General features: G+C 39.2%; 1 protein-coding gene across 1 annotated transcript in view; it reads right to left on the minus strand.

The window, feature by feature from the left end:
* Positions 1-13,896, minus strand: part of RHOBTB3 (Rho related BTB domain containing 3) — a 61,601-nt gene that overhangs the window by 25,507 nt on the left and 22,198 nt on the right. The window contains exons 5-6 of the mRNA XM_077765222.1: positions 11,183-11,294; positions 7,626-7,991 (exon numbers count right to left, since the gene is read on the minus strand). Of these exons, the coding sequence (XP_077621348.1) occupies positions 7,626-7,991; positions 11,183-11,294 (478 nt within the window). The remainder of the gene's footprint in view (positions 1-7,625; positions 7,992-11,182; positions 11,295-13,896) is intronic.

A 13,896-nucleotide genomic window follows, 5' to 3' on the forward strand; every position in this document is an offset into this window, starting at 1 on the left:
TATATATCCTTGTAATTACATTAATACTTTTAAACAATTCTCACATTTTTAAAAAATCACTTTGCCTTCCCCTAAGGTATTTCTCCAAACCTGAAGTCTTCCTCCCTGAATAGATGCCACCTCTTTATAATAGACAGTCAGCTAAAAATGATAGCAATGCCCAGAATATCAGTGGCCATCACAAGCAGTCCTTCCTACACTCAAATTATTTACTTGCTCTAAATAAGAAAGCAGATGGGTTTTTTTCCCCCAAGATTGAATTAAATCATACTAATCATGGATGGCAGTGACTACCATCAGTAAAAGAATAAGCAGCAGGAAGAGAATGCATTCAGAAGGTCTCACACATTGTCAGGGTCAGATAAGGATGTTCTGTAGCCAACTCTACAGAACCAACCTGAAGAAGAAATGTAAATAATGACCTGATGAGCTAAATGACCATGGCAGTGGAGCAAAATCACTGCACTTGGTCCCTCCTCTCCTTGTGCTCACCCCAAACCACTTCCAAGCTATCTCTTCCTAAACTCATTTCACATCTGTCTCACACTGTCAGCCCCTTTCCTCTGTATCTTACAAAATTCCTGTTTGATGGTCAGCAAAAGTTCACCTTTCTCTTAGCACTCTCTTGCTTGGCTTATAGCAGTCTCCTATCCAGCCTACCTGCTCCTCCATGGCTTTCTCCACATTGAATCGATCCCAATACTCAATGCTGATAAGTTCCCAAGAGTATTCTGATGATGATATCTGAAGAAATGACCTCTATCTTTGACTTACAGAAAGTCCTAACTCCTTAAAATATAATTCACTACGGTGTAGTCAGAGAGGGCATGTTGAGAAACGCAGGCTCTGGTTTTATCTCTGCCATTACTGGTGTGACTTTAAGGAACTCATTTCACCTCTAGGTAAGCTGAAATCCTTTTCTACTTGCTCACAATCTATTTCTTCTGATGTTTCCCTTTATGTATCCAGAACTTTGGCAGATGCCTCCATAGACATTAGGGATGGGGAGAGCACATGATAAACATTTACTGAACGAATGAGATTGGGCACTTGCAGCCAGCCTGAACAACCAGATCCAAAGTTGTTCTGAAGAGTCAGCTGATAGTCCAGCAGCTCTCAGGCATCACTACAGTTGAGTTCTGCGGCACTTGGCACTCTTGAGTATCTTTAAACTTCTCCTCACCTGACCTTCATCATTACTACAATGTATCCTGAGGAGAGAGGAACCAGGAAGGAGAGCGCTGATCAGGGCAATCTGCTACCTCTGTGGTGTAAAGACTCCCACCATGGCCACACTCAAGCCACCAACATGACATCACAGAGCACAGAGTTGGGCATACACATAATCGGCTCTCACAGGCTGGTGCCAGACAGCTCCAGCACATCACTGCTTCTTCCTACCTTTGATGCTCTTTTTCTGACTTCACTGTCAGCTTCCCTTCCTCTTTAAATTTCCAAAGGTTTGCTGTCTAGAAAAGTCCACGGTTTTTGTTTTCATTTTTCTACACTAAGGATTTTTAAATTTAAAGTCACATACTCTTTGAAAATCTGAAATTCTTTGGTCTCTTCTGAAAATTTCCCATGCACACATAGACATTACAGTCCATATTAAAATGTCAAAAGTAGAAGAACTTCTGAGAAGCCAAGAGACCCTGGCTCAAAAGGATTTACTCTGTGCCAGTGATTCTCAACTATAGCTATGTATTACATTTACCAGGAGATCTTTTATAAAATGTCATTGAGGAAGTCTCATTCTCAGACCAATTAAATTAGAATTTCTGGGGCTGGGCTGAGACATTTTAAAAGCCACCCCCCCCCCACCCCCAGCGATTTTAAGGTGCACTCAGTGCTGACCATCACTAGGCTCTTTCTTTAAAATTTTCATTCATTACCAAAACCCAGGATCAGTGGTATGCAGCAAACAGAGGGTCATTTTTATTGTCTACACTCATGCATGCTCAAGGAGCACACAGATATGATCTCTTAAAAATAAACTGTATTAAACTAATGAATACTTACACAGTGTCTCCATTTAGAATATTATCTGAGAGAAAGCAAGAATAAGTCTATATACATGGGATTAGTAATAGGTAAATCCCTATAGACCACTCATTTGTCTGACAGTAAACACAGAAGGATCCAATAACTAAAACTGAAAGTAAGAATAGTTCACAGGGCACTCTAAAGATTGGGCTGTTCTTACAATCAGAAATGCTAATCGAGTCATCTTTGACACGTTTTGTTCCAATAAAGCAATAATCCTTATACTGGGATTTCTTTTCTTTTTTTTTTAGTTCTGGTGAAAACATTGAACATGATATCTATCTTTTTGACAGAATTTCTTAACAATAGCCATGATATTGTACAGAACTCTAGAAATTATTCATCTTGCATAACTGACTGGTATTTTCTATTTAGCTGACCTCTCAGAGCACTGACTGACTTAGGTTCTTAGACAGCATGGTATACTCATGCATACAAGCTGTGTTTTGGGGCAGTGTACAAAAGAGCATACCACAGAAGAATTCCAAGAGCTAGAGGATTCTAGGCAAGTTGCAGATGAAAGCTCATTTCCACATGTTCACTTGCTCTGGCAGCATTTCAGTAAGTGATGTGAAATTCTAAGGGCCATCTGTGATAGGAAGAGCCCAGAGCAAAATTCTTGAGGCCCTTACATGTATTTCAGTTCCTAACCATCTGAAACTGTGTGAGTCAGAACTTTGCAAGCATTAAGACTATCAAATATTGTTAAGAATGTCAGAGGGGCGCCTGGGTGGCTTAGTCGGTTAAGCGTCTGACTTTCGCTTAGGTCATGATCTCACGGTTCGTGGGTTTGAGCCCTGCGTCGGGCTCTGTGCTGACTGCCAGCTCGGAGCCTGGAGCCTGTTTCAGAGTCTGTGACTCCCTCTCTCTCTGACCCTCCCCTGCTCACACTCTCTCTCTCTCTCTCTCTCCTAGAAATAAATAAAACATTTAAAAAAAAAAAAAAGAATGTCAGAACTGTATGCCAATAAAGGGTTCTGGGCTGATGAAGACCCAGAAACTGCTAGCCTCACTCCTTCTCTTTGAGTATTAGTCTTTCAGTACTTATATATTGTTAGCTGTTATCCAACAGAAAATTAGCATATGCAAAACACATACTTTTCCTGTGTCTATTTATTTAGAAATTTGAATAGAAAAATAAACCATAGGCTTCTGTTAACCAGATATTAAACAGACTCTTACTAAAAGGAGAACCCAAATATCCATGGTGACATAATACATACACAATGTCAAATTCCTAAATATTAAAAATATTAAAATTTAAAAAATCTTAGAGAAAAGACTTTCTTTGTAATTTTGTTTATTAAAAAAATCAGGAGATAGATTTAATATGGTTTTTCAGTCCATGTTTACTCATAGCAAATATTCCTGAGCTTGCTGGGTCTTGGGTCCTGCCTCTGCATTAGCAACCAACGGACACACATACAAATGGCTCCTGTCTTCACTGTCCCCCAAATATAACTGGTGGGTAGGTCGGGGCTTCTGTGAGGAAACCATTGCATAACTAGGTCTTAAAACTTGTGCTCGGTTCCAAAGTTGTAAAATGCTCAGCAGCAGCAAGAAGAACAAGCAAAACAAAACACCCAATAAGCCTGTCCTCTTTAATGAATTCTCAAAAATGTAGGCTTAAAGTTTTTCTTTGATTTGATAAAAAATATTTTCTTTTTTTCTTTTTAATTTTTTTTAATGTTTTATTTATTTCTAGGAGAGAGAGAGAGACAGTGTGAGCAGGGGAGGGTCAGAGACAGAGGGAGTCACAGACTGAACAGGCTTCAGGCTCTGAGCTGGCAGTCAGCACAGAGCCCGACGCAGGGCTCAAACCCACGAACCGCGAGATCATGACCTAAGTGAAAGTCGGATGCTTAACCGACTAAGCCACCTAGGCGCCCCAATAAAAAATATTTCCTAAATAAATGGTAACAGGGGTGACTGGGTGGTTCAGGTGAACCACCGACTTCAGCTCAGGTCATGATCTCACAGTTCATGGGTTTGAGCCCCTCATCGGGCTCTGTGCTGACAGCTCAGAGCCTGGAGCCTGCTTCAGATTCTATGTCTCCCTCTCTCTGCCCCTCCCTAACTCATTCTCTCTCTCTCTAAAATGAATGTTAAAAAATTTTAAAATAAATGGCAACGTATGCACAAAGACCATAGGATGAAATAAAACGTCAGTAAGTGCTTAGACATTTGAAATAGGAATTCTGTTGATTTTTTTCTTGTAACAAATTTTCTCCATTTTTCAAAATTGATTTTACTGTACAAATACAGCTTTATAATGTCTTTTTAAACATAATAAAACTTTTGTTTGAGTCGGAGCTTACATTCTATAAATAAAGAATAGGTAATAGTGAAACATTCAGTTTTGCTTCTCCTCAAAGCATCAGGGTCTCCCTGCAGCCCCAGGTCAATGGCCTGTGGCCCTGCTCTTACCGGACACCACCTCTTCTCTGGGCTCTGACATACAAAGAGAGATCAGAGCAGAAATGCAACAGCTCGGTGTCAGGTTAGGAAGCCTGTGTCTGAATCGGTAGAGGGCTTGTAGCTTAGCAAGCTCCTCCTGCCACAACTGAGGGCGGGGGCTACAACACAGCACTGACCACTCCAGCTCTGAGGAGCTCACATCAGTCAGTGTGGCTGTCCCCATTTTAACTTGGGGCCCTCAGACTGATAACTGGGCTCCTCTCAGCCCCTGGCTGTGGCTGGCACTCAGTTCTTCCAAGAGCAGGTGTTGCAGCTGCTTACAGTCCAAAGTCTTAGCACTACCTGGGAGACTGTGAAATGCAGAATCTCATGCCTCACCCACAGGCCCTACTGAATCAGAACAGACACATTAACAAGGTCCCCAGCTGATGTGCATGCATATTAAGTTTGAAAAGCACTGGTCCAAATGATAGACAAGCACCAACCACATAATATCAGAATAATGACCTTCCTGAGGTTGATCTCTAGAGCAGTGTAGCTTCCTTACTAAACTCCTGTCCAGCCTCCTCTATTCCATCCCCGACTATCACCAGAGATGACCTTGCCCAAGCCCACACTGAGAATGCCTAAAATTCTAGAACAGCTTCTACGGACAGCTTACACCTGGCTTGCCAGCCTCGTCTCCTGCAAGCCTTCACCTCTTACGCTATGCTCCAGCCATGGGAAACCATGTGTGGTGCCTGGAAAATAGCAGTTCCTAAAGATTATATTTTCCTTAGTGGCTATTTCCCAATACATTAATTTCTTTCAAATAGCATCGGAGTGAATGCATAAGGGGGTTGAGGGATGGGAAGAACTTTTTTCTTTTCCTTGTTTTTTTCCATCTGTATGTATTAATTTTGCTACTAAAAACAAGCAGGTTTTTGGAGATAGCTGGAAATACAACTAGCTCTTTTACTGCTACCTTATCAAAGAGGATATAACTAACTTCAAAGTGCTAATGTGCCTTCAAAAGTATTCAACAGATATTAAACTTGCTGAATAATTTCAACAGTAACGTTATCGAAAATCAAGGCAAAACACTTCCTTCATAGTTCTCTAAACTTCATTAAAGACTTTTTCTTTTACCATGTAAACATTGTGGTTTTTCAGAATCAGCCTTAAATTCTAAACTGTGAGACTCAACATTTAAACATAAAAATCTGGAGTAGTAAATGAAGTCTAACTAGTGTGGTTTATTCATATGATGATTCATAGCTACTAGAGTTTACTCATTAATTCACCCAACACAAAACCTGCCATGTTGGAAGGCACTGTACTCTGTAGGAGTGGTTATTTATACCTTTTCCAAGCCAATATTCACTAAATAATGGACTGAATTAAGACTATCATTACCATTCTACTCCTATGTATTATATGCATATACAAATATGAAGATTTTTAAAAACTTTTTTAAAAAGCAATCTCTACACTCAACGTGGGACTCAAACTAATGACCTTAAGATCAAGAGTTGCATGCTCTGCTGACACTCAGCCAGCTAGGCACCCCCATATACATCATTTTAATCCACTTAAATCTTCATGCTGCAACTGCATTTTTCAAAACCATTGATTTTAACTTACAAAATTATATAACCACAGCTCAAATGAAAACAAGTAAAATCTTATTTTAACATCAATTATTTCAACTGAAGGCTATCCAAAGTTTCTTACAAATATGGAACAGCACTTTCTTTATTTGCAAACCTTGACAAATTTATCTGTCCCTCATTCTGAAGTCTAAAAATAGATCATAAATGTTACTCCTGACACATTTCCAGAGAAGGAGTGACCTGAACTTACTATTTCATGAGTACATGATTCCAAGTGGAAAATTAAAGAAGAGAGATCTCGGAAAATTTTTAATTAGATGCTTACTTTAAAAATCATTTAACACTGGGGCACCTGGACCTGGGTGGCTCAGTTAGTTAGTGTCCAACTCTTGATTTCACCTCAGGTCAGTTGTGAGATCGAGCCGCACACTGAGCCCCACATCAGGCTCCACACTGGGCATGGAGCCTGCTTGGGATTCTCTTTCTCCCTGTCTCTCTGCCCCCCTCCCCTGCTTATGCTCTCTCTCTCTCTCTCTCAAAAATAAACAAACAAACAAATAATCATTTTATATCAATCCTTTTCCATTCTTATATGGGAGATTTAGATGCAACACCTTCAATTCATTGGCTAAAATGACTCATATAAAATATCTATTTTTCTTTAAATATAGCTACTACAGTATTTAAAAGGAGAAGAAGAAAAAAAACCAGATAAGCTCAATGCTAAAAAGATTAAGTGCACAGTAAGAGGAAAAAGTAAAATCTAAAATAGTCAAAGTTGGTGAGGCTGGATGGCTCAGTTGGTACAGGATGTGACTTTCGATGCTGGGGTTGTGAGTTCAAGCCCCACACTGGGTGAAGAGATTACTTAAAAATAAAATAGTTAAAGGGGCATCTGGGTGACTTAGTCAGTTAAGTGTCAGACTTTGGTTCAGGTCATGATCACACAGTTCGTGGGATCGAGCCCCGTGTCGGGCTCTGTGCTGACAGCTAGCTCAGAGCCTGGAGCCTGCTTCAGAGTCTTTGCCTCCCTCTCTCTCTGACCCTCCCCTGCTCACACTGTCTCTCTCTCCCTCTCAGAAATAAATAAAAAACATTTAAAAATTTTTTTTAATTAAAAAAGTAAAATAAAGTTGATCAGATCTCAGCTTAAACTAACTTTAGATACTGTTTCCAGTTCCTAAACTGAATGTAAAGACCCTGCTAATTTCTCTCAATTCCCTCCAAAATCTAAGTAAAACAGAAGAGGGAATAATAAACAGCCAGGTTTTAAGATGCAGAGATTTATTTCCATTCATACTTTGAAAATTTTGTTTCTTTAAATTTAAACTAGATAATAAATTCTTGTATTTTCACATTTTAGATATTTAAAACCCAAGCAAGTAAACTTACAAGGAAGATGGAAAGTGTGAGCCAATTTCTGTTTATAAAGTAAATACTCTTTTATGTATAATCCTTACTTCAGATGGTAGGAAGAAGAGAAATGTGAAACTAACAAGTACACCTGAGGACCCCAGGTACACTTCACTTCAAAAGCTTACGAGAACGTAGCAGAACCATTTAACAAGGTACCTGAATAAATGAAGCGCAGAATGTCCGATAAACAAGAACAGAAGAGGGCGTCCTTAACGACAACACGTAACGGTGGGTTGCCTGGAGAATCCTGGCTAGCACCTGGAAATGCAGTATCTCTGTTTATAGCAAAGAGGTCTTGGGTGGTACGGATGATACTGGAATCCTGAATGTCAGTGGGACTCTTCACATTGAAAAGCAGCATGAAAACATGGCTTACGGCACAGAGAACAATCTTGTGGGCCTCGGCAACTTCCTTTAAATCTTGGTTGTAAAATACCACATCCACACACTGGCAGCAGAACAGCAAATTATTTAAATCAGAGTTATAATGCGATGCTTCAGCCTTTAAGACAGGCATTTTTTCTATTTCAAAAAAGAAAACAAAAATGGTAAATTATTCTTGAGGTCTACAGACCCAAACATTTCAGGTTCCTTTTAAACACAATGAAAGAATTCTTTTTTAATATTATTAAGTTGAGCCATATGAAATTGCCAACATATGGCCATTTTTGACCTACAAAAACAAGCAGTTTAATTTAACTTAGCCTAATTATAAACATATATAAATTACTCTGAGTTAAAAGTCACAGAAATATTGTAATTTTTATAGTGAAAGTAAAAATTGTATTAATGCCATAAACAGCAATAAAATAGTACTTCTCACTATATGTGTGTCCCCAAATAAGATATTTCTACAAATACTGAATTTTAGTATTGGTAGTTAATATTCTTTACTTTCACCTGATAAAACATTCAAACAAATTATTGAATAAGTTCTGAAGAACTTAACCTCACATTTAAAGTCCTTTTCCTCTCGGGGTTGGAAATGGAGGGGAAGGAAATTGTTAAAATTAAACTTAAAATGTCAACCTCTCAAAGCCAGGGCTCAGAGTCCTGGACTCCATTGTCTGAAACCGTCTTGACCATTTTATTTTGATCCTAAAATTAATTTTTGTTTTCTTCCTGGTAAGACAAAAACCAGCTTTTTCTCCTCAGCACACCTCAGGTGGAATGCTAACTAAACTCCCCAATTTCTAAAAAAGGATGTAACCTTCCATTTCCTAGTCTGATCACTAACAAAGACAGATTAGCCCTCAGTCAATTCAGGATACCCCTACAGAGGATCGTATCCTAGGCCCTCATCACAGACTCGAACTACGGAATGTCTGCTGTCTAGCTTTTATCCAAAGCTGAGCCAAGGAGAGTGTTATCTGGAAAGTGTTGCCTGAAGGATATGCAATCTTCTAAATCAGTAGAAGTCAAACTTCTTTAGGAATGACAATTTTTTCCTCTAAAGCAAATCCCCAGTCTATAAAACAGATAATAACAAGGTAATTTGGTGGCTAGGCTCTTCCTGAACTATACCCCACTCATCCTTCTCTCCACTGCTTCAGACACCTTCACAGACCCTTCATGGCTAAAAGCAATCTGAAAGCCACATGCCCCAGAGCCCAGGATCTATCCTTAGAACAGGTCAGCACCAGAACAAATGTTCAGAGTGATAGCTTACAGAATGGCACAAGGAATAGCCTGTCTAAACTAAGGCTGCGTTTGCTGATGGGACACTTCTGAAGGCCGTGTCTACTACATGGTCACCTAATGTCCCCAGCAAGACCCACATGACAAATTTATTTTAGTCATAAATGGCATGAAATGCTTTGCTTTCTCAGAGGAACTGTTGTGTTTTCCTTCCTGGAATAATAGGAATGAAGAAATTATCTATCTATATACATTGTTTATTTGACTATTCCCCACTCATCTTCTCATCCAGAAAGTATTTAGAGCAGCAGGCTTGCTACACAACAGACAACGTCTCCTCTCACTTTTCACGCCAGGAAGTTCAAAGCAAATGTGTATCACTCATGATTTGTATATCTGCATTAAAAAAAAAACAAAAACCTGGAATTGCCTTCCCATACTAATTTATTATTTTCTTGATTTTTAATTTATATTGATTTACTTAACAAATACTTATAAAGTACCTTTTTATTTTTTTATTTTTTTAAACTTTTTTTTTTAATATTTTATTTATTTCTAGGAGAGAGAGAGAGAGAGACAGCGTGAGTAGGGGAGGGTCAGAGAGAGAGGGAGTCACAGACTGAAACAGGCTCCAGGCTCTGAGCTGGCAGTCAGCACAGAGCCCAACGCGGGGCTCGAATCCATGAACCGCGAGATCATGACCTAAGTGAAAGTTGGATGCTTAACTGACTAAGCCACCCAGGCGCCCCAAGTACCTGCTTTTTAAAACAATATCCATAACAAATGATCTCAGAGAGTACTATTATTCTATTTCTATCACAAAATTAGACAAAAATTTTGGGGCATCTGGGTGGCTCAGTCAGTAAAGCATCTGACTCTTGATTTCAGCTGAGGTCATGGTTTCACAGTGTGTGAGTCTGAGGCCCGCACTGGGTTCTGTACTGACAGTGTGGAGCTTGACTGGAATTCTCTCTCCCTCTCTCTCCCTCTCCCTCTGCCCCTCCCCTGCTCGGTGCTTATGTACACTCTCACACTTGCACTCTCTCTTTCTCAAAATAAATAAATAAACAAACATTTTTACAAAGGCAAAAATTTTGATAAAATTTAATTTTGAGAAAAATTGTATTTATTTATTTTTAACTTTATTTTCCTCTAACCTTGTGTTATGAACATTTTCAAACATTCAAAAAAGCTGAAAGAATGATACTATAAGCACACACATGTCCTTCAATTAGAATCTGCAATTATTAATTTTTTGTCATGTTTGAGCTGCCTGGGTAGCTCAGTTGGTTAAGCCTCTGACTCTTGGTTTCAGCTCGGGTCATGATCTCACAGTTTTGTAGTTTGAGCCTCATGTAAGGCTCTGCGCTGGCAGCATGGAGCCTGCTTGGGATTCTCTGTCGTTTCTCTACCCCTCCTTGCTGGCACTGTCTCTGTCCCTCTCAAATAAATAAACTTAAAAAAAGAAAACATTTTGTCATGTTTGCCTTATCTCTAGATAGGCACACACTTACACATTCCTATTGCTGAACCACTTAAAAGTGAGTTGTAATCATCAGGATACATCAGCTCTAAACGCTTTATTCACTTCCAAAAAATAAGGACATTCTTCCATTAATCACAGAACCATTGCCATATAGGAAAATTAACAACAATTCCATCATCTCATCTAATTTCACAGTCCATATTAAAATTTTACCCAACTGTCCTAAGAGTCTTTTAGAGGTTTTTATTGAACCAGTATCCAATCAAGGTTCATACGCTGTATTTGGTTGTTATTTCTCTTAAATTTTAATCTAGAACAGCTCTTCAGCACATACACTACTTTTTCAAGAATCTACAGATTCAAGTTTAAAACAGCATTCCTCAAAATGTGATCCAAGTGCCACCTGTTTCAGAATCACCTGGAAACTTATTTTTAAAAGCAGCTTCCAGGCCCCATCCCAGACTGACTGAAATAAGAATATCAGGTAAGTCCTCAACATACTCAAATTTGGGAATAATTGCTCTAAGAGTTGTGAAGTGATTGATAATAAGTCTCAATCGAATATGTAGACATTGGTTAATAAATGCACCTGGTTGCTCAAGCTGAGGTGGTCTAATTCCATGAAACGAGTTGCTCATTTTCCTTTTCTTCATTTTTTCACTTGTCTTCTGATTTAAGGCTTGAATCATAAAATACTCCAACTAAAACATAAATCAAATTTTAAGTAAAGCTTCAACACATAAATTATGTATCTGACATGATTATTTGTACCCCAAATCACATCTGCTAAATATTCAAATGCTCATACCATCTACATGTACGCTTTAGCAAACACTGGTAAACAATTTTTTTATTTAAAAAAAATGTATCAAGGAGAACAGACTGTGCCTTGTCTAAGCATAAATAAACTATCCATTCAAGAAGGAACTGTTCATTCTCTTGAATAATCAAGAAAGCCAAGCAGTACAACGTGAGACTGTCAATAACCGTCTCGTGGGCGACCGCAACTGTTAATACTAGAAACATTCAAGGCAGGACAGACCTGGGTCTATGTCACAGATGTTCATATCAACTACGGCTGTTTACATATGTTTTATTCTTTTCATGAATAAATCACTTTGAAATACATCCTTTATATGAGAAATTACAAATCCTAAACACATACACATGCACAGCTCCCACCCTAGGCCTTGATGCTGTGAGGCTTGGGGTAAAAATACAAACGGGTCCACATACCACATACACAAATATTGAAACTTTGTAAATCAAGAAAACAAACTATTATGTAAAAGATATTCTATTCTGCTTTGACAGAGGTATCATCATAAAAGGATATAAGGCCAGGTGTGGATTTAAATTCTCAGACAACTCAGAGCTTCATGTAGATGTAGCCCAAGGAGAACTGTCCTCTAACCCCTGGGTGCCGGTACTGCCCCTTCTTTTCGCACCCTCTGCTCCATCCCACGCCTCAAGCAGCTTTATGCATACAAGTAGATATCCAAACTCTGCTCTCCCCTCCCCCATTCCTCATAAGCAGTCACCCTTCGGCCATCTTTCAGACCTAAGAACATATATGCTAGCAATGCAGTCCACCTTCAGAAGGACTCCACAGTATTCGCCACGTACCATGCAGTCCTACCATTGTAGGGTAGATTCTGTGGGCTAAGTGGGGACTCCAAATGCCTACAGGACCCAATAAATGCCAGTGCAACAGAGCAAACAAATCCCACATATCCAACAAGCTATTTGTAGACACAGTTTCTATGGATACTTTCAAGTTGCATCACTTAGGAGCATATGAAATATACTCATTGGCCTTGGAAACAGACTGAGTGCCACTGGTCAGAGAATTCTGGGGTCCTGGGTTTTGAAACATGGTTATGACACTGTACAACAGAACCTTCTGCTCTGTGTTGATGGAAATGCTCTGTAATATCTGTGCTATTCGATAGAGTAGCCACTAGCCACATGTAGCTACTGAGGACCTGAAATGTGGGTAGTACACCTGAGGAACTGAAATTTCTTTAGTTAAATATAAACAGCCACATGTGGCTAGTGGCTACCATATTGGATGGTGCAGGTCTAGAAGGTGCTACCTAGTTCCAAGTGGGCATACCCCCTTGGCTCCATCATCTCGTGCCATATGTGGGTACAGGGATGGGGTGCAACTGGAAGAGGGCCAGATGGGGCTCCCTAAAGTTCAAGGGCATATACTCCTCTTGCCCAGGTCTTCATTCTCGACTCTCAAACACAAGAGTTTTCCTTCTTCCTTTTTTAAATTTTATTACTTTATAATATACTCTACTGTCAAGCTGGCTAACATATAGTGTATACAGTGTCCTCTTGGTTTCAGGGATAGATTCCCATGATTCATAGCTTACATACACACCCAGGGCTCATCCCAGCAAGTGCCCTTCTCAATGTCCATCACCCATTTCCCCTCTTCCCTGCCCTCCCATCAATCCTCAGTTTGCTCTCTGTATTTAAGAGTCTCTTATGGTTTCCCTCCACTATTTTTTCAAATGCAAGATTTTAAATGCTCCTTTCACTCTGACATTATCATCTCCATCTATATTCCTGCAAATACCACAATTTTTTACAATCAAGATCTCAGCTATACTTCACTATTCAAGAATCTGAAAAGGGTCACTCTGACCTTATTTCCATATTCTCACTAAGTCTTAATGAAAAAATAAATTGTCATGTCTTTCTCCCAACCTTGACCACATATTCAATCCTTATCATGCCTCCAACCCTAAATGGAACACTACGTGTTAGGAACAAAGAGAAACAAGGAGGACGAAGAGGAAGAAGCAGAGAAAGTGGGAGTTGGAGGTGGGAAGGGTGACCATGAAAATTTTAGGTTCGGGAAGTGGAGCAGAGCACAGAGGAGATCTACATATCTCAAGAGAACCAGCCCCCTCACCTTCAACAAATGAAACCAAACTATCATTTTCCCCCCGCCTCCATTTCCTAGGTATTTCAGGGAAATGTAAGATTCTCAGACTAAATTAAGATTTTTAAAAATCCACTACAATATTAGAGTCACATGTACCTTTCTACCCCTTTATACTTTTATTTGTCACTGTAAATAAATAAGAAAAAAGTTTCTCACAGTCATTGATAATATCAATATTATGAGCATATCTTCCTTAATGCTGCTACATTACTGTTTCTTTACATTACGGGGTTGAAAATAGCCACTTACACATGATAGATATGAGGACCATTTATATTTGGTTCTTATTTTAACACTGTTTCTTATTTGGAGTTTAGTAACTTCAAAACAAATGAAATTTCTAT

The sequence above is a fragment of the Crocuta crocuta genome, unplaced genomic scaffold (assembly GCF_008692635.1).
Source record: "Crocuta crocuta isolate KB4526 unplaced genomic scaffold, BGI_CrCroc_1.0 scaffold645, whole genome shotgun sequence".
NCBI lineage: Eukaryota > Metazoa > Chordata > Mammalia > Carnivora > Hyaenidae > Crocuta > Crocuta crocuta.